This window comes from Astyanax mexicanus, chromosome 6 (genome assembly GCF_023375975.1).
Source record: "Astyanax mexicanus isolate ESR-SI-001 chromosome 6, AstMex3_surface, whole genome shotgun sequence".
NCBI classification, from domain to species: domain Eukaryota; kingdom Metazoa; phylum Chordata; class Actinopteri; order Characiformes; family Acestrorhamphidae; genus Astyanax; species Astyanax mexicanus.
Window position 1 is genome coordinate 817170 of NC_064413.1, and position 22200 is coordinate 839369.

Genomic DNA, 22200 nt, shown 5'->3' on the forward strand with positions numbered 1-22200 from the left:
TATTAAGGTGTGGGAACAAGAACCTAACGCGTGAGAACAAGATAATTAAGGCATGGGAGTGAGATGCTAATGCACGGAAACAAGATAATGAAAGCATGGGAAGGGGTTCCTAATGCCTGGAAATGAGAGAATTCATGTGTGAGAACAAGATAGTTAAGGCGTAGCCACAATTTATTAAGGCGTGGGAATGACTTAATTAAATCGTAGCCTTTAAGGTCCTTTTGTTTTATAGATAATAAGGCAAGCAGCAATAAGAGTTGTGCACAAGAAGAACCAACGAATATTACAATAAAAGACTTTTACTAACATATTTCTAAATAATGCAAAATATTGTTTATTGTAAGAATTATAGCAATTATTATGAGTAGTATACTTAGAGAAAAGATTAAGAAAACTGTAAACCCAGCTCTGTTGTTGAGCCTGTTTCCACTGCAGCCTCAGCTTTCTGTTCTTGACTGAATCTGTTGTAGCTCATCAGCCTCAAGGTTAAACATGCAATAATTACCCAATTAATTATGTGTACAGATCATCCACTAATACATTTCTCAGCTTGAGTGTATAAAATCGATGAAGTAATACTTTTTATTGACCTCCTGCATCTAAACCTGTGTATTATCAGAGTCTCGGAGTCGTGAGGAGAGATACTGAGATCTACGCTGGATAAATGAGAGCAGAGTGAAATCTCAGCGTTAAACACACAGAGCATCACTCTGAGGATTCACTCTTACATCATTACTCCTCCTCCTCCTCCACCACTCTCTCACACACTCTCACACACTCTCGCGCCCTGCGCTCCAGCTTCTGTATTAAACACATCTGAGACGGCTGTGTGTGTGTGTGTGTGTGTGTTCGTGCTCATAAGTGAAATAAAGAATGAGAAACAGATGACAGGAGAGACCGCCGTCTCAGTACAATATAGGGGAGTTTTGTCTCATATGTATATACATATATATGTGTAAGATTTGTGTGAAATATTTTAACATAAGAAAAAATTTTAAACATTTCTTTTTACATTAGTTTTAATTAGACAGACACATTTAAGCTGCATTTTAATATATAAAATGTGCTATATAAATAATGTTTTATTATTATTATTATTATTATTATTATTATTATTATTATTATTATTATTATTATTACTACTACTACTACTGAGTTTTTTTTCCTATAGTATATGTATATACATATATATATATGTGCAGGATATGTGTGAGATATAAGTGAGATATGTTTAAAATATGTGTAAATTAGTGTAAGACATGTTTAAGATATGTGTAAGTTATGGATTAGATGTGTGTAAGGTATGTGTGAGATATATGTGATATATGGTTGATATATGTGTGAGATATGTGTAAGATATTTAAACTTTGAAGAAAAAAAATTACAAATATTTTTTAACATTAGCTTTTAATTAGATTTTTATGATTATTTTTATGATTATGATTATTATTATTCATTTATACATTTTCTGGGTAAAAATTGTATCTCTTATTTGTTCTTTTGTTTGTTTTTTTAAATTAAGTTGGTGTTTTGCTCACCTCTTTGCTTATGTATGAAAGGTGCTAAATAAATATTAAATAAATGTATTATTATTATTATTATTATCATTGTTCTGGCTAAGAAATTATTTATATATGTTGTAACTTGTGAAACACTAATGTCTCACAGTTCCACAGGGGAAGGGGAGGGGTTATAGGTGATGCAGGGGCTGCAGGTAAGTCCTACCTGTGCTGCTCTGGATGGTGCGTACGGTGGTGGCGGTTCGAGGGGGGGGCAGGACGCAGAGGGTCGTTGGCTCCTCCCCCTCCTCCTGGGAGCAGCCCTTCTCGATGGCGCGGACGTAGCTGTGGCTGCGCATCCGGAAACACCCGGCAACATCCGGCAGATCCAGAGCGTCCACCGCCTTCGACTCCATCTCACTGAACACACTCTCACACACCGCCTCGATCTGCCCGTTCACCTCCACCTCACTCACCTGCAGCACAACACACACACACACACACACCTCAGATCTGCAGCTACACACACACTTTCAAAATAAGAGTCTCATTTACCTCTATTCTACTCTCTACACTTATGAACACACCATCACACTGACACTCCCCAAATCATTATAAACTTTTATTTCTAACCACCTTCAGACAGACTGTACCTGTTTTAACCTGGAAAAAATATATTATTTATTTTTTATTTATTTTATTCCCTGTTTTACTTTTGGCCCTTTACCTTTTTATGTATTTTATTCATTTTATCTTTTTATTTAATTTATTTCCTGTTTTCCTTTTGGTATTCTACATAATACATTTTTTTCATTTGTTTCATTTCATCCTTTTATTTATTTTATTTTCTTCTATTTTACGTTTTTATTTTATTTATAATCTAAATGTTCTTTTTAGCTACTTCATTTTTCACTCCTCTATATATATGTTTTTTATTTAACATTATTTATACTTATCCCTTTAATTTACTGCTTTACAATTTAGCCTTTCCACTAATCCTTTTATTTTGATTCTTTTTAGATAGATTTAAATTGTTTGTTTTTCTAATGCTTTTACCATTACATTTTTATGATTTGTTTTATGAAGTTACATATTTTATAGCTTAAATTTAAATTAAATTAAATGCTAGAACTTAATTTTAATAAAAAAATAAGTTTTAAATGCTCAGCTGATGTATTACTGGGTAAAAATAAAGTGAGTAAGTGAAATTCATTTTTACTTTTTATTTAATAGGCTTTTAAAGCAGTCCTACAATATGTAATATTAGATCATTTTCCCCAATAAATAAAAGAGCAAGTTTAATCTTTTTGTCTCATTTGTTTAACTGTGTTCTCTTTATCTACTTTTAGGACTTTTAGTAAATCTGGTGATGTTGTAGATCATTTTAATAGAAAAATACAGTACATTTTAAAGGGTTTATAAACTTTCCAGCAGCACCACAGATTAATAAGAAATACATAAAACAAATATAACAGAGCACAAAACTGCATCACAAACACAACATACAGGTTTTCAGACGAACACAGGAAAACTGGAAGTGCAGGGGGGAGAAAACTCCACAGGTGAAAGACGACCAGGTGTGTTATAGCATTACAGTGATCTCAATTCCTTAATTACTGTGTGAAAAACTGATAAAATCACATATCGAACAGAAGAAGAAGAAGGAGGAGTGCTGTGATTGGAAGTTTGGAAAATGGAAGGAAAGTGTTTTATAAAAAGGTTTTGTGAGTGGAAAAGTGGTTTATAATAATGCAGGAATGGGAGCTGGTTTGGTTTTTGGTTGATTTGGTTTTGGATTATCCTGAAACTTTGCTATCATAACGATAGGGAAAGTACACCTTGTGAGACTCGAAAAGCACAAAAGTCATGTACTAATTCTCTTAACGTTAAATAAACCAATTAGCTGTCGTTGGAGGATTGCTATTTTAACGGCGCAGCTACCTGGACGTGTCCAACAAACAAACTCTTCTCAGCCGAGCTGCTAAATTTTTAACACTAAAAGTATTATATTAGGCACCTTGTAAGAAAACCAACCACGGGTTGCATATAGTATGCCTTTAATACTGCTTATTTCTTTCACACAGCTTGACTATACGACGTTAGTCACTATCATATTACATTATATAATAATTTAGTGCTTATAATTTATATAACAGATTGCACAGAAAATTTTCTCAATAACACACTGCCTGCAGGACATGCACACACACACAAGATTGTAATGTTTCAGTACAACCCAAGTCCATCTTTTCTGTCTGGGCAGTTTTAGTGGATCTTGCATGGTTTTTCGTTTAATTACATTTTTTTTTAAATAATTCAGGCGATATTTAACCACGTTACAGTGTTGATTCACCAACTGAAAATATGCAACAGTGATTAAAACACACACTTTTACACGTTTCCCGGAGATGTGGGGGAAAAGTTAGATGTAAATAGAAAAGCAGCGTATGGTGGGATCACAGAGGAGCGCTGTGAAAGCAGATGGAACAGAGTAACGCATTGAGAAATGGAGGGAAGCCAGAGATTCTGGAACAGAAATAGTTCCACGCTGTTGGGTCTGGCTGGATGCCGTCGCCGAGCTTCTCCTGCTCCTGTGATTCTCCTCCCCTCTGCACTTCTTCAGGGGAGACGGGACATCAGGTACGACCTCAGGTAGACCCTGCGGTTAGACACTGATCTAGGACCAGCTTTCATCGGCCGTACTGTAATCCAGCTCATGATTCAACTGGAGGAAATCTGCTTTATTATATATATATATAATATATATTTAAACAATGACATAATGTTTGGAACATTTGGCTTCACGGGTGTTTATGAATACGTAAGAATGCTCCATGGCTTCAATAATGCTCCCACAACTTATATACAACTCATACTTAACTCATACTTAACTCATACACATCTCATGCAGCTCTAATGCAGTGCTCTATTGGCTGCTGCTTCTAACCGGTGTGTGGAGTACTGAGTATAAATGGTTGTGTGTAAAATTAGTAAATTGTAAAGCAGCCTTGGGTTGGCGCTATACAAGTTCACACCCTTAAAGTTAAATAAGCTATTATGAGGCTATAATTAAGACTAAATCCATTGTCAAACCTTGGTAATATCAAACCTATAAAACTGTGTAAGGAATACTAGTAAGGAATAATCTAGTAATCTACCCCAGAAAAATCAGAAAAAGGCACTTTGCATCGAAAAGCATCACCAGAGAATACTATACGCAGCACCTGATGACGTTTTGTTGCACGTGATATACAACACTAAACTTCTTTACTGCTTGAATGTACCCATTATTATATGTTCCAACATTATGGCAGCCTCAAACGAAGGATTTATCTCCATAAATCACAGTTCAAAAGAGAATCGAAAACCACCGTTTTTATCTCGATTCTACAGGTGTAGAGAAAGCTGGTCTCAGGTCAGCATCCGAGGCAGTGAAGCGAATGACCAACCTGGCTGATGGTGCTCATGGCGCGCATGTAGCTCTCGTTTCGGGAGCGGAATTTGGGCGAGGCCAGCAGACCTGCCGGGTCCAGGCTGTCCAAACTGCGGTTAATGGACACCTCACTCACCGCTCGCAGGTAACTGTGGCTCCGGATCTGCAGCTTGGGCGAATGGGAGTCTGTACTGATCCTGGAAAAACAAAAGGAAAGAAAGAGAATTATACAGATTGACAGATAAAGAGACACTCCCACCACCATGTTTCACAGAGTGATAGAAAGAGAGAGGTCAATATTTTTCACCTCTTATTTGGTAAATTAAGCACATTTGGTCACTGTGCAAATATTGTTTATGTTTTATGTAGCAGCTGGATTTGTGTCCATGTGTTTGTGTAAAGACCGGGGGTGTAAACACGCTGAGGTCGTGCAGTGTGCACACCGCACATGCGTAGCTAAATAAATAGGTATATATAGCTGACTGTTGATTGTTGTCAGAGTTTTAATCAGTCAGTGGCGCACCTGACCTCCTCCAGTTTCACCTGGAGTGGATTTACAGTGCTATGTGTTTTCTCCAATTGATCCAAGAGGAATGGATTGTACATATTAAGCATTTTATAATGGTTAATATGTAACTTAGATAGGGTTCAGCCTATTCAATTTTAAAGCTGAATCAAACTATTAAATAAAATATTTTTTAGCTTTAAAAGCATTTTCCGTTTCTAAACAACAGAACAACTACCCACGGCCTATAAATAAGTATACAGTTCAACTTTCCCTGGGGTTCATGGATTATAAGATAGGTACTATGTGTGTTTTATGGTTTACAGGTGTTACTCACTTAGAGAAGCTTCCCTATAAATTAAAAAACAATTTTTTTTGTTATCCTTCTCTGTTTCTTTCTTTCTTTCTTTTCTGTCTCTAAACTCTGGTTGGTCCTGTGTGTTTGCAGGTGGAACTGGATGCCTAATGTGTTCATTAAGACCAAACACAGTGAATATTTAGCATTTATATAAAAATGCTGAATATTGTCCCCCAGCGATGAATGAATCTAACAAACATCTCACACACGCACACACACACACACACACACACACACACACTATGTCCCACTAGGTTGGCTATGTCTTAATTATGGATGCGGTTCTTAAAATAGAGCGTGGTTACAGCAGCGAGAAAAAGCAGATTATTCATTCTCCACTGGAGTAAAGGATGGATAGAAAAGAGAGGAAAAACGGAGAGAGAGAGAGAAATGAAGAAAATATACTATAGATATTACAATACAAATAAACAAAAGGAAAGAATATACAGTTACTAAAAGTTTAGTAAATATGTGAAGATGTTACACATGTTCATGATGTGATACAGACAGAGGGTTAAAGAAAAGTTCAACATGAAAATTAATGAAGAGAAGAGAGTTTGGGTGGGCAATACGGTTCTAAAATATATCTAAAATAATATGATATTCAGGATAGTTCTGTAATGACAATATTCTGTGTAGAATGAAAAATTATGACTGGAAAATATTGAATTAATTTGGTTTAAATTGAATATTCGAATGGCATAAAAAGTTTACAATTTAGTAGAAACAATCTGTAAACTCAAAAACAGAAATTTACCCTGACTTCAAATAAAATAACAACAGAAATTAACAATATAATAAATAAATCACCTAGAAGGAAACCATATTAGTCGAGTCTTGAAATGATAAAAGAGAGAGAAGAGACTGTAGGAGCATCTGAGTGGCTTACTTACAGAGAAACGCTGGAATTCTCCAGATGTTATACAGTTATAAAGATGTTATATAACTTAAGAACAATAACTGGTTATCCATAACAAGCTAACTCTAAATAGGTAGTCTCACTAAAACTAACTCATATTGTAGTACTAATTGTAATGGTTAGAATGGTTTGAATGAATCCCGGTCATGCAGCTTGCTATCAGCTGCCGGAGCCCTGAGAGAGCACAGTTAGTCTTGCTTTCTCTGGGTGGGTACAGTACAGTAGATGGCGCTCTCTCTTTCCCCTCATCACTCCTAGGGTGATGTGGATCAGCACAAGGCTGCGTCTGTGAGCTGATGTATCAGAACCACCAGAGTCGCTGCGCTTTCCTCCGAGTGTTAGCGCTGTGATGCTACTCGGCAATGCTAAATCATCAGCAGCGGTTCAAAAAGAGTTGGAGTCTGCCTTCATATGTATCGGAGGAGGCATGTACTGGTCTTTTTAACCCTCCTGGTGTTGGAGCATCACTAGTGATAGGGGATATACAGCTGAGAATCAGCTGGAAAGAGATAAATTGAGGAGAAAATATTGAAGAAACTTGATAAATTAGATTTGGCACCTGATTAGACCCCAGTGCTCCCACTGACTGCAACAAATAGGATCTCTAACTGATCTTTCCCTGCCAATCACTTAAGTCCAGGTATATTAAGCTTGGACAGGTGAGGTCAGGTAGCTGTGGGTGAATCAGGGTGGTGTTTAAACAGATCCTCTAAGGTCATGATACTGTGTTACTGGGCAGGCAATCTGAGGGACGCCCATCTCTAATGAGCGTGGTCCTCAGGGCACAGCCAGGCTAGATACAGCATTACGTAACTCAACAAGCAAAAACAAAAAATAATATAAAATGTGTGTGTGAATTACAATGTTTTTGTCCTCAATGTTCTTTTCTTTAATTGTTTTGCCATTATGTACTCCTTATAATCTCCAATGCTACTTAAACTCCAAAAGCATGGTTGCCCAGAGACCAGAGATTCTCAACCTTTTTCACCTGTTGTATTTCATTTTTTACTTCTTTTATCATTTTAATTCAAATTTTTATCCCAGGTTCTCCCCAATTTTGCTCAGCCAATCACCCAGCCCACTCATTAGGACTCCTCCCACTATTACTAGTGATGCCCACCAACACCAGAAGGGTGAAGAAGACTAGAACACGCCTCCTCCGTTACATGTGAAGTCAGACTCCGCCTCTTTTTGAACTTCTTTTGCCGAGTAGCATCACAGCGCTAACGCTCGGAGGAAAGCGCAGCGACTCTCAGCAGTTCTGATACATCAGCTCACAGACGCAGCCTTGTGCTGATCCACCTCACCCTAGAAGTGATGAGGGGAAAAAGAGAGCGCCATCTACTGTACTGTACCCACCCAGAGAGAGCAAGACCAACTGTGCTCTTTCGGGGCTCTGGCAGCTGATGGCTAACTGCATGAACAGGATTTGAACCAACGATTTCCTGATTTCCTGTTGTATTTTTTGATATTGTCTCTGCCTTCAATTGAAATTGTTGTATAGATCTAAAGCAGTTAGTGAAGAGACTATTATCACTAATACAGAAACTGTTGTTATTGTGAATGGTGGAGTTCCACAGGGTTCAGTAGTAGGATCTTTAAAACTGTCAATCATTAATATTTTTGTGCATGCATTAAATAGCATTAAGTACTTTATTAAGGTATATTCATACTTGTCCATTTTTTTATCAATTAATTTCTCTTAAAAACACTGAAGGGATTGCTTTATTACTTTGGTTAACCATAACAAACAGCAATAAAACACCTTTAGATCAGCTTTCAACCTGCTTTACCATCATAATAAAAAGTTACAGGTATGCACTGTAAACGTGAAACACGGACGTACTTGAGTGTGGTCATCTCGGTGAGCGAGGGCTGCGTGGCCTTCAGGTAGCTGGCTCTCCGGGCCTGGGCTTTAGGGGAGGGTTTAGGGCTGCAGTCTGAATCTCCGCTGTCATCTTCAGCCATGGCCTTCATGTAGCTGCCGCTGCGCATCCGCCTGCACGGGATCTCATCATCCCGCGCAGAGAACCCGCTCCACTCATCCTGAGGAACCTGCAGAACAGAGAGAGAAAACTGCATTAATGCATCATAACCTGCATTATAAAGTTATTAATAATGTTATTATTATTAATCATTCATAAATCTGTTAATTCTGGATTACACCAGCGATTTTCTGAGGAGATCATCAGGACATCAGAGCACGGACAGAAACTAGAGGATAAAGTAAGAAAATTACCAGAAATGACTGAGAACACGACACGTGAGACTACACAGACATGATTAAACAAAGCAAAACAAAGTAAAAAAGAAGTGGTTTTGTTCAGGTAATCTCCGGTTCGAATCCCTGTCATGCAGCTTGCCATCGGCTGCTGGAGCCCCGAGAGAGCACAACTGGCTTTGCTCTCTCTGGGTGGGTACAATAAATGGCGCTCTTCTTTCCCCTCATCACTCCTAGGGTGATGTGGATCAGCACAAGGCTGCGTCTGTGAGCTGATGTATCAGAACCACCAGAGTCGCTGCGCTTTCCTCCGAGCGTTAGCGCTGTGATGCTACTCGTCAATGCCGCATCATTACACATGTATACATGTATCGGAGGAGGCGTGTGCTAGTCTTCTTAACCCTCCTGGTGTTGGAGCATCACTAGTGATAGGAGGAGTCATAATGAGTGGGTTGGGTAATTTGTAAATTGGGGAGAAAAATTTAAATAAACTAAATAAAAAGAGGTGGATTTGTTACTAGGAATGATAAAAATTCCTTCAGCATGTTGTGCTGGACTGAACACCAGTTTCAAGAAATGTTTGGTTTTCCAGAAGAGTAAAGCTAAGCGAAAATTACTGTGGGCAGGAGACAGGTAGGCGTTCTGTGCTGCAGTGCAGTTGGCCAATCAGAGGCGATTTGTTTGCATATGTTTTGTATGAATATTCAAGATCTGAAATCCTGAGACCTCTAATCCAGTGAACTAAAGCAGGGCTAAATAGAAACACCAAAAAACAGCTCACATGTCATTCATTCATTCTAGAGACACAACTAGACATATTAAAATGAATTTAAAAACGATGGAAAGAGACTTTTAACACCAGACTTTTAGCACAAAAGCGACAAAAGCATTAACACTCGTTTTCACACACTCTTGCAATTCAGTCCCTGGTTTCTACTTCTACCACTTCTCACCTCTCTGAGATGAATGACAATCATTTTATAACATCCAGCAGAACAGCCCGGTTTACCCAGCGTCGCCCAGTGAGCGCCCGGCTCACTCACAGCCCGGCGGCACGGCGGCGGTGCCCGCGGCGCCAACGTGAGCCGCATGAGAACTCCACCACACCGCCATTCTCCCCTCAGAACTCACAAAACAGCCAGCCAACAATCAAAACACCAACAAAAACGAGAGGAAAAGAGAGAGAGACCAAAACAAACCAGAGGAAACGAGAGAGACCAAAAAAAGAGAGGAAACGAGAGAAAGAGACCAAAAGAAAAACAATGAAAGCGATTGTCCCACAGGCTGGAGGGAGGTTTTGTTAAAGAGTAAAGGATGGAAATGAGGAGGAGGAGGAGGGAGATAAAGAACGAGGGAAGTCAGTCTCTGAAAGGACACTTTATTCTACCTGTGAACGCTCCTGTTGCCACAGTAACGACCCTGACCTCACCGACAAAAGTCACAACGCTAAGCTCACTAAGTGCTAACGGCTAATGCTACAGTGCTGGTAATTCTGCAGCAGAGTAATTCTGTACTAAATCTCAAAAAGACAAACTTCTTCTACACTCATTTCTCTAAACTGTGTATAACCGCGTATAAAAAAGGGGAAAGAGCGGGAAAGGAAGAGAAAGGCACTCCCCTCGTGTGCATATTCATGTTCTGATTGGCCTGTTCTCTACAAAGAGTCTGTGAGTCAGCCAATCAGTGTTTAGTGTGGGCGGGCAATGTTTTTTTTTCCATGCTGGATGAGATGCATTCAGGAGCATCATGGCTCCCATTAAAACTCATTTCACCTCTGACTATTCTAAAGTATCTCCATGTCTGATATCCACGTAAACAACAAGGAAAGTCTTACTACCCGCTGTAAAATTTGTAATAGTGATTTTAGCATTGATCCGAAGGTATTTTGCTGAAATGTATTTTTGTGAAAACTTGGGATGTCTGATAAAACTCATATTTTAAAGGTGAATAAATATGCAAGCAAAGAAAATGGACAAAATGGAAAAGAAGATATTTAGAAGGTATTTACAGTGAAAGATGTCTGCAACAGAAATCCACATGAACGCAACATGCATCAGTTTGAGTTTAAGCCGAAAGGAGAAATGAAACAGGAAATACAAGCGATGTGTTGAACAGGATAATGCTGTCTTGATGTCTGAAAATGAAAAATGAAGGTGCATGAAGATGAAGATGGAGGTGAGGATGATGATGATGGCAGCAGTACTCATCATCATGATCATCATGATCTCAGTCGTACCTGTAGGAACTGGCAGGTGCGCCCCTGCTGGCAGGTCTGTGCTTTAACCAGAGCTTTATCCGTCAGGCTGACCGCCCCCTTCTTATAGACCTCCCGCGCCCGGCTGACCGTCAGGACGCTGGAACAGGAGCTCTTCTTCACCAGCGGCCCCGCCTGCTCCACCACCGCCGGGTCCGGCAGCGCCAACACCGTGGCCCCCGGGGGCCCCACAGAGCAGGCGGCGCACTTCCCCACATCGTTATTGCTTCTGGAAGTCTTGAGGGACGACCTGCCTCCTCCGAGCGTGTTGTAGGTGTGGTCCAGGAAGTAGTGCGATTGGGATTTGTCCGGGTGGCGGCCCATGGTCATGACTCCAGAGGGCAGCTGGTGGTGGTGGCGGTAGAGGCAGATCTCTCGGTCCAGGGTATCGTCCGAGCTCCAGTATCCGGAGGCGGGCGAGCGCGGGCGTGGCTTCGGCTCAGATCGGCTCCTCTCTTTGCTCTTGGCTCGTTTGGTTTGGCCGTGGGGTCGGTGTAGGGTCGCTACGTTGGGGTGGGAAGCCGAGGTGGTCGGCGTGGGGTCGCCGGAGTCATTACCGTTCAGACCGCGCTGACTGGGGCCCTCGAGCGAGTGGGACTTGGTGAAGAGCTTCTGGACGGAGTGTACGAGGTGGCGGATGCGTCCGGGGCTGTCGCTGCGCTGGTGTTCCAGCGCCGCAGTACGTTTGTACTGTAGCGTGTGGTAGCCGTCGCGCCTCGGCGGCCGCTGTCGCTCGAACTGCTCGATGAGGGCCGGTGGTACGGCCGCTGCAGGACCGCAGGAGGGGGGCCCGGTGTAGGGAACCACGGCCCTGCACTCATCCTTCAGCTGGTGGTGGGAGCTGTAGTGGCGGCGAGGGAAGGTGCTGCTGGCCGGGAGCTCCGTACCGCAGCCGGAGTAGAAGCCGTGGTGGTCGGCAGGGTGGGCCTCAGCCGGGTCGAAGAGAAACGGGCGACGGTCGGGGCGAAGCGTCAGAGACTCGTAAGAAGAATCACAGTGAGCCAGAGCGTGGTGATGACTCCGGCTGGAGGACAGGCCTTTCATCGTCATCCTCACAAACACACACACCCTCTCACACACGAGTGTGAGCACAGGTCCCGGTGCAGCGCTCTACAACAGCAGAGAGAGAGAAAGAGAAAGAGAGAGAGAGAGAGATGAAGAAGAGGAAAAAGAAAGAAAGAGAAGCGAAAGAAGGAAATCAAGAAAATGCAAGAAGAAAGAAATCGAAAAACGTGGAGCAATAAAGAGGAAGAAAATGAAAAGAAAGAAGAGAAAGAGGATGCGAAGAAGAAGAAAGAGAGAAAATAAGAGGGAGATGAAGAAGAAGAAAGAGAGGCGAAAGAAAGAAATCGAGAAAATGTAAGACGAAAGAAACGAGAAACATGGAGCAAGAAAGAGAAACAAAATAACAAAACAACAAAATGACAAGAAAAAAGAATGACATGTTTTTTTGAAAAGCAGTGTGGAGAAAAAAAGAGAGAAAAGAGCAAGAGAATGCAAAGAAGAACAAGAAGAAAGAGAGAAAGAAGAGAGAAACAGAAAGAGAAACGTAAGAGAATGCCTTTAACATTTACAAACAGCAGCAACTAAGCTTGTCTCAATAATTACATCATCCATTTATCATCCAATTTATAATCAGGACATTAAACCATAACACTTTTGCAGGCTTCAAACTCTATAAGCATTCTCATAATATGCATTCATAAGGCATTATAAACATGATACATATTTATAACACATTATAGCCATGCATATAATAATATTATGAACTGTGATTATAATGAATCATAACCTGTAATTGTAAAGATGTTACACATCTGTGTTAAAATATATACTAGTGTATAGTACGCAAGCTACTTTATTTCAGTAATTCAGTTCAAAATGTGAAACTTATATATTATATAGATGTCTTAAACACAGAGTGATCTATTTTAAGTGTTTATTTCTTTTATTGTTGATGATTATTACTTACAGACAATGAAAACCCAAAAATCAGTGTCTCAGAAAATTAGAATATTATATAAGACCAATTGGTACTTTTGGTACTCAGTGTGAGCAGTGTGGGCAGTGTGCCAAGTCCTGCTGGAAAATGAAATCCGCATCTCCATAAAAGTTGTTATCAGCAGAGGGAAGCTGTAAGATATGAAGTGCTGTAAGATTTTGTGGGAAAACAAAACTGCACTGACTTTAGACTTGATAATAAAACACAGTGGATCAACACCAGCAGATGACAGACATGACTCTCCAAACCATCACTGATCATCAATAAATTTATATTTCATTTCAAGGAAATCAAGGAAGCAGAGTCTGGAGGAAGAGTGGAGAGACACACAGTCCAAACTGCTCGAGGACTAGTATGGAAAGACATAAAAATATATATATATATATATATATACAGTAACTGAAACTGAATTGTGTAAAGCTGCATTAGTATTCTTTTCACACTGCGCCCATTCTTCCAAAACCTCCTATCTCCACTTCCCTTTCTCCTCAGAGAGGAACATGAGAGCGAGGGATGGAGCTAAATCTGGACAAAAGAAGGAGAAAATACAACAGACAAAATACAACAGTGACAAAACACACACACACACACACACACACACACTGCACAGCTCACAGCTGCAACTGTCTACAGACAGAAACATCAATCAACTCATGCATGAACATGCTCTCCTGATGACTGCACAAACTCACCACACATATACACACACACACACATATACACACTCACACACACACCTATAAACACACTTACAGGGCCTTTCTATTGTGTGTATACAGTGTGTGCAGGTGTGTGTGTGGGTATGTGTTTGTCCTCATCATGCTTTACTAAAAGACCGCTGTTGTTCAGAAGCCAAAAACAATAGAAGACAGGAAATGTTTTTTTCCTTCATTAAACATAAAAAACAGAGTCTATATATGGAAATATGTTTATTTTGAGATGCTTGGTTCAACTGTGTGATTTTCTGTAGTGGTTGGATTGTGCTACGGCTACGCACCTAGACTTGCAAAGTGTAGAATTTAAGATCTAAAGCTGTGCATCGTGCAGATTGATTTAGGGCTGTGTATTGGAGTGTCTTTGCTATTGTAACAACAGGAAAAGTACACCTTGTGCAGCTCGGAACGCACAAAAGGCCTATTCCTTGCCATTTATTTTAGGAGTCAGATGTGCTCTGACTTTGGCACGTTGGTATGTCAACAGTGCGATGCTTTGTACGTCTCAGCAGAGGAAACTGAGCTGCTGGTTGACGCTGTGAAGGAGCTCCAGCAGCTCATTTACGGGAACAGCAATGTTATTTTATTTACTATTCTGTTTATTGTTGATGAAAACCATCGTCAGTGAACACTCCATCTACAAGTGCAGGTTAAAACCTGTGTGTGTGTGTGTGGGTTTGTGTGAAAGATACCAAGTAGCATTGATGCAACAAAGAAATTAGAATTAAGCAATAATACATGAAAGGGAGTTCTATCAGCACAGCAGTGCCAATATTACACATTATAGCACTTATAAAATATTTCCATTGCTGCTCTGTTTGTAGCTGCACTGTTTGGTTTGTAAGCGCTGCATCATTGCTAGGTTACCTGAATGCTTCAGTTACAGTGCATTACCGGCTGATAGCGGCACTCATAAAACACCTCTCAGCCAATCACAAAATTATCGTCAGTGAACACAGTTTATCACTCCATCTACAAATGCAGGTTAAAACACCTGGACAACAGAGAGAATGTGTGTGTGTGTGTGTGTGTGTGAAAGAGAGAGAGAGAGAGAGAGTTTGGGATGGACTCATTTGTGGTGTGTTAATTTTTCCATTAGCATGCAAAGATTTCTCATTAGGAAAGAGACGCTGACAAAGCCAGTTTAATTTGCACACAGTAATTTAACATTCTATAGGAGTCGTCTAAGAATCAGATATAACGGGTTTTACATGAGCAGAATTAAGAAGAACCTACAGACCTTAAGGCCAGTTTATACTAATTTATACATCAAACCCGTTTCTAGTTATTGTCCTCTCGCTCTGCTGTCAGTCTGCTCAGCTTTCGGTGTAAAAACACAATAAGTTTGTGTTGCGTCACGCAGGAGCCTTCAGCCTGATTATTCCTGCTTCTCCCTGTAAAAAGACATTAATATGCAAATATTCTCTTTTCTATTCTTGATCTGGAACGGATCAAAGAGTTGGAAACAGAAATAGAACGAAAAATGACATGTTAAACCCCCTCAAAGCCTATCAAACAAGATCCAAGATGAATCAGTCTAAAAACAGATTAATGCACAAAAATAAAAGTATAGAAGAGCAGAATTATTATCTCCTCCAGTGTCTCGTCTTCACAGCTCTGTAAATTCATCAAACCTGTTTTTTCAGACAGTTTTAAAGGCCCTTACCAGAAAATACAAACACACATATATATATAAATTTGGTTTGTTTAAAGAAATCTTAATATTAACCTTTGCAATAATGACATAAACATATATGACTGTAATAATCACATGATCTGATCTAAATCAGTTAAATGTGTTAGATAGATAATTTGGTTTGGTTCGTTTTCACACAGGGAAAAATGCAAGCGCACAAAAATGCGGCACAACAAACCACTCTGATGATATTCTCTCTGCTTATTGGTCAGATCTAAATAGGCTGCATCACGATGCTCATTGCTATCTTACACCCCGCCAAAAGTCTATTTTCACGCCTTGAACCTGCATCATTTAAGTATCATCGGTAATAAAGAATACATCAACACTCATGGGCGTGGTGGTCTTCAAATGAGGTGTATTCAGGTGAATTTCTGGCGTATTGCTATCTTAGTGGCAGCAAATACAGGTGCTTTATTGACCGATTAAAACCCTGACAACAGTCATCAGTCAGATGTCCATATCTAACTTAGCTACGCAGGTGCACCAAATGTTCAGCATGCGTTTACCCCCACATAAATAAAATAATATTGCTGTAAATGAACTGCTTGCGTGAATGAGCAGAATCGCTGCGCCATTAAATTAGCAATCCGCCAAAATAAGAGAATACCTGACTCTTAAAGGTAATAATAAGCAAGTGACAAGCACACTCATAACTAATAAGGAGAATTAGTACATGCCTTTTGTGCATTTCGAGCTAAACAAGTTGTACTTTTCCCGACGTTACGATAGCAAAGACACGCTGACACTCTGCCCTAAATCAAGCTGCACAGTGTATCAGAATATCAGTCTACCATAAAGAGAGGGTCCACCACAAGCTGCAAAACATTCATTTAGTTAAGAAAGGCCAGATTAAACTTTTTTATGTCTAAAAAAACATCTAAAAGAGGGCAGCCCTGCATCTCTATCGTTTAATTCTAATCCAGTGTCCAAATATTTATGGGCCTGTATGAAACTGTAGCACAAAACCCTGAACACACACTATATACTGTATATACTGCACCTATCCTACATGCAAATTAATTCCTTCACATATATACTGTATACTTACATCCCTCCTTCACTGCACTGCTTCTTCTGGACGATATTATATAACACACTGCCTCAGGACTGCCCCACCCCCTTCTCTCAGTGTGTGTGTGTGTGTGTGTGTGTGTTCATCATACTCAGCTTTGTCTCTCCAGCACTATACTGATAACTGCTACTGAGCATCTGCATGTGTAACTCTAAAGAATAAAGAATAAAGGAAGGAGTTATGAACGCAGTTACATTAAAACAATATTCCTATAGAGTTCTGAAGCCTGTAAAAACATAATCAACCAAATCAAAGAAAGGTCAGATTAAAACCTCTATCCGGACGGGATTAGTTTCTCAGGGGTATTTCACACTTCTACTCACTGATAAAACTCCTGCATTCGGACTGCAATTGAAAAAAACACATGATATCGAGGAGTTCAGTAGCTCCTCCATTTCCACTCGCTGTTGTGTTTTTAACGTGGATGGACGAAACTCAGAGATGTGCGTCTGGACAGAACTAAAATTACAGAAGGACCACAGAGTTCAGAGAAAAACTAGAAAAAGAGATAATTCAGCCTGTAATTTTTTTTTTCGAGGACATCTGAGAAAATTACACGTACATAATCGTTCCGGACGGGAATAAGATCACAGAGGACTAGAGGACTATAAAGGAGAAAATGACCCCAGAGGGCAAGGCAAAAAAGTAGTCTACATATAAAAACAGGGTCGACAACCGTAAACAAACTAAAGTAAGGGCAAGGCAAAAGAGTAGTTAAAAATACAAAAATTAAAGAAGTTCAAAATAAAAAAAAAGGCTTAGTAGAAGAGCTAGCAAGCAAGATTCAATACCCTGTGAGAAAACAAAAGAAAACAAGGGGGTATTTATACAAGGCAGTCCAGGTGTGAGCAATCAGAAGGTCGGCGAGCGTGAACGTCGTAGGGTTACGTGATCAGCAGAGTCAGGGAAGTCTGGTAAGTGAGAATGCTGGGAAATGTAGTCTTTGTTCTGAAGCTCAGAGTCCTGAGCAGGCAGATTAACAGCATCAGGACTGAGATAAAGTCTGGAATGTTGTAAATCAGGCAGGAAAGGACAGAGCTGACTCTACCTGTTTAGGAGACGGAGACGCAGGAGGTCATGCTGAGAGCAGGGGACACTCCTGAAGACCTTTTATAAAGAGATAAGTAGAAGCATCAGCCATTTTTAAGTTCAGATGGAGCAGTGTGCTGAAACAGCATCATCTCTACTGCAGAAAAGAGGAGGACTGAAAGTGTCCTGAAAAGTCCTCTAGAACTTTTTTTGGCATCACGGCTGAAGAACGCAGTGACCATCTGATTTACACACTGTTTTTATCAAAAGAAAAATTCACACTGTTCTCATTTCCCATTATATATCTACTAGAGACAGATTATATCTGTCCAGTATCATTTATTTTACTTTAATCCTGGATATATGGAGATATTTGGAGGAGTGTATTATTATTATTATGACTGATAATTCTGGATCATTGACTTCTGTTACAAATCTGATAAAATTCTTGTATTTTTTAATATCTCAGTTTTTAGGGGTGTGACATATTATATCGTATATGCAGTAATACAATTAAATTTTCATTTTGTTGCAGTACTCTAGTCTTTATTTATCTATTTATATTTATATATTTTTGTCAGCTCTAGGCCGATAAAGGCAGGTAATGCAGCTTTCTGTAGGCTGGTATGTGAGACGGAATTTTGTGCACACAATTAATTCCTATGTGGAAAATTCGCATGACAATTGTACGAAAAATGTGCATTGTACGGTTTCATATAGGCCTTTCAAATTTGGTCTTCGTAGCTCAAACATCGTACTTGTACCTGGGCGTGCAAATTTCTCCCCATTCTTTTCTAATTGGCAAAAGAAATCGGGCATTAATAATTAATAATTAATCATTAAGTTGCGCAACCTTAAAATAAATGTGAAAAAAAAACTGGGTAACAAAAAAAATTATTTCTCAATGACCTTTTTTTTTGTACCGATCTCATCTTAAAGTATAGGTCAGCTCAGAAAGCTAAGAGACACAGTGAATTCAGTTCTCTCGCTCCTGTTGTAAGATAATAAAGCAGAATTCAATTCTCCTCCCTCAGCATCCCCCCATCCCCAATAAAGCTCAATAAGGACAACTATAAATAATCTCCAGGGGAAATTGGACATGAGTCTTTTTCATCTCCATGGAAACTGCTGGGGTTTCTTCTGGGGGAATAAAGTGCGGGAGGACGAGGTTCATCTCTACCACCTTTAATCAACAACAGCAAACAACAACTATACAAAAATACATGTTTATCTGGATTATAAATGACATAATGTTTAGTGCGTTCACATTTTACTGTTAAAAGACTCTTAAAATTCTCGGAGCTCTGAGTGGTCCAGCAGACTAAGCGGACTGCCAACATGATCACTGTTTCAAATCCCGGTCATACAGCTTGCCATCAGCTGCTGAAGCCCTAAGAGAGCATAATTGTCCTTGCTGTTTCTCTCTGGGTGGGTACAGTACAGTAGATGGTGCTCTCTCTTTTCCCTCATCACTCCTAGGGTGATGTGGATCAGCACAAGGCTGCGTCTGTGAGCTAATGTATCAGAACCACCAGAGACGCTGCACTTTCCTTCGAGCGTTAGCGATATGATGCTACTCGGCAAATCTGCAGCATCAGCAGCGTTTCAAAAAGAGAATCGGAGGAGGCGTGTGCTAGTCTTTTTTACCCTCCTGGTGTTGGAGCATCACTAGTGATAGGCGGAGTTACTGGGATGGGTAATTGTCTGAGCAAAATTGGGAAGAAAATGGGAAAAATGCCCTGAATCTTTTAAAAGGAAATGTAATGAAATGAAAACTGCAAATTTGATGCAACCATGTCCAACGTTTGCAGCTTTTTCGATTGTTTCAGATTATTTACCAACAAAACCAAACTCAACATAATATTTACAATAATCATTTAGTTTAACCTCTTAACAGGCCAAGATTTTTGTAAATTGTCTGCCTGACATTACACCACTAACTCTTGGGAATTTCTATTTAAGTATTACATAAAAAGGAATAAGGAAAATTTCTGAAAAATTTACTTGTAATTTTAATAGAAAGTATAAACAGAATATTTAAGAAAATCTGCTAATGTCAAAATATAATGAATAATGATTGTTACTGATCTGGAATTATTATTATTATTAAATGCAGTAAAGAGAAAGTGAACAGGAGCTTCTCTAAGGGTCCTGTAGGAGATTTTAAACCCTGAAATTTACAGAATATAAAAAACTTAACTGTTTTACTGCTGAGAAAAAGGGTTTTGTATCACCTACACCTGTAACGAGGTGTTTTAAGGGGTTAATATCTTGATCTAGATAATCTCTCTGTGTGTGTGTGTGTGTGTGTGTGTGTGTAGATGGTAGTGCCTCTGCAGTGCTGTGTGAGTGGCATCAGTGTTAACATGCTATGGCGCATAGGAGAGCAGCTCTGTTCAATACATAATGAATACAGACAAAAGAGAGAGAGAGAGAGAGAGAGAGAGAGGGAGAGAGAGAGAGGGGAGGAGAAAGAGAGAGAGAGATAGAGAGAGGGGGAGAAGAGAGAGAGACAGAGAGAGAGGCAGAATGAGAGGAGAAAGGCGTGGAGAAAGCACAGCAGGGTAAATAATGGGATGTATTTTTATCTCTAGTTTAATTTTTATTTTCCGTGTTGGAAATCTTTAACACTCTGCTGCTGCTGTGTTGCTGTGCTGTCCTGTCGCTAACTGTCTACCATGGACTCTAGTTCTCACTCTAAAGACTTCATTTCCCAGAATGCACCTGCATTCTAACCTCCTGGACATGTTGGACCAGAGTTCTGGCTCACCTGACTTTCTGGATTGCTATTTCCTGTCTCCCTTTGTATAAATACCCCCTGTTTCTGTTCCTAGTCGCTAAGCATTGTATCCTAATCCTTTATTAAATAAATTAATACTTTGTTAAAAAAGGTGTTAAAAAGGAATTCTGGCAAAGTGTTAAATGTTTAACTGTTTAAAAAAATTTGATTTAACATCGTGTGTGGAGCTACAGTATATAAAACCTGGGAAAGAGTTGAAATCAACACTGTGGTAGTTAATTCCACACTTGACTTTTTTGCTGTGTAGTAACAAAAAACCCTCACAAAAAAACTACAGTTTCTTTATTTACAGGACTTATGTGCATTAAATTTCAGTTTCTCAAATAAAACACTTTACACTACACTCTTTATTCTATCTTTCATCTCTAGCACTTTCTTATACCCACTTATATATATATATAGTAATAGTGATACGAATTAAATAAGAATAAAGGAAGAGTGAATTTAAGACCATCAGTAAAAGAGATTATAAAGGATCATCCTTTGTACGAATTTTCATTTTAAGAAATGCAGAGAAAAACATAAAATAACGTATAAACAACACGATGACTTTGTTGCCCTCTGTTACACTGCTGTAAGTCAGCATCATGTGCTAAAAGTGCCTCCGCTGTGTGGAAATGATCCTCCGGAAGGAGGACGGAGCTGGCGGAGAGGGGTGGGGGGTTGGAGGGGGGGGGTTGGAGGAAGAAGCCAACTAATCATTTTTGGTAAATGAGGTAATTATTTTGGGTTAATGGGCTGAAATGCTTGAAGCCAAAAGGCCTTGGTGTCTAAAACACTGCAGCTCTCTCTCTGAAGAGGGAGAAGAAAATTGTACTGGAACCCATTTATTAATTTAATCATGAAAAATATTAATTTCTCTTCATTGAAATCCTGTACAGCAGTCTCGAGTGGTATAAGGGATATTAAATACGCTGATAATAACACTAAACACCTGTGTAAATGGATAATTACAGTGCAAGTGCATTTATTTAGTTTGCAATGCTAATACAAAAACTCGATAACGGAAAAAGATACCAATGAAATGTATAAAAAAGGTCTAAAAAAATCAGTGCTTATTTTCGATACTTTAAATATTAAATGCACATAAAGGTGCCAAACGTGGAGAGCACACACACTGAGAAAAAAAACTCTGATTCTACTGCTAAAGATTCATCCACACTTCATTTTCCTCCAAATAAAAAAAATGTCAATTTCCAAAGCTTTTGTCTGTAGCAAAGAACAGATGGAGTTACTGCTTCCTACACCTTTAAAAGACTCTTGGAAACTGGAGAAAACTGCTACAGGAAGACGTAACAGTCCAGCGCTTTTGAGATTTTGAGTGTTGACTGTTGTCAGGGTTTTAATCAGTCAGTGGTGCATCTGTATAAGGGTATAAGATAGCAATAAGCATCTCGACACACCTTACACAGGGTGTACTTTAGAGCACTTTGTCTTGATGTCATCAGAAGATTAGGTTTACCGATGGCTTAGAGAAGAATATAAAGAGTATTTCAAGAATTATAACAGCAAATCCACTACTATACTTTTAACCCGTATAAATTAAACCCTAAAAAATCTACTCTTTCTAACATTTCATTCAGACTGAACATTTCTCAACACTGAAATTTTATAGGCTCAAACATGTGGCACTGCAACATGCTGTAACTAAAAGATTTCTGAACACACACACTTACACACACACACACACACACAC

At 39.4% G+C, this 22200-nt stretch overlaps 1 protein-coding gene across 3 annotated transcripts in view; it reads right to left on the minus strand.

Moving 5' to 3' along the window:
• dlgap1b (discs, large (Drosophila) homolog-associated protein 1b) overlaps positions 1 to 22200 on the minus strand; it is a 92972-nt gene that overhangs the window by 45605 nt on the left and 25167 nt on the right. For 2 of the 3 annotated variants that reach the window (XM_022666915.2, XM_022666918.2), the window contains exons 4-7: positions 11172 to 12299; positions 8561 to 8769; positions 4949 to 5129; positions 1726 to 1975 (exon numbers count right to left, since the gene is read on the minus strand). In XM_022666915.2, coding sequence (XP_022522636.2) covers positions 1726 to 1975; positions 4949 to 5129; positions 8561 to 8769; positions 11172 to 12239 — 1708 coding nt within the window. In that variant the 5' untranslated portion in view covers positions 12240 to 12299. The remainder of the gene's footprint in view (positions 1 to 1725; positions 1976 to 4948; positions 5130 to 8560; positions 8770 to 11171; positions 12300 to 22200) is intronic. The other variant, XM_049480825.1, reaches the window with a different exon arrangement.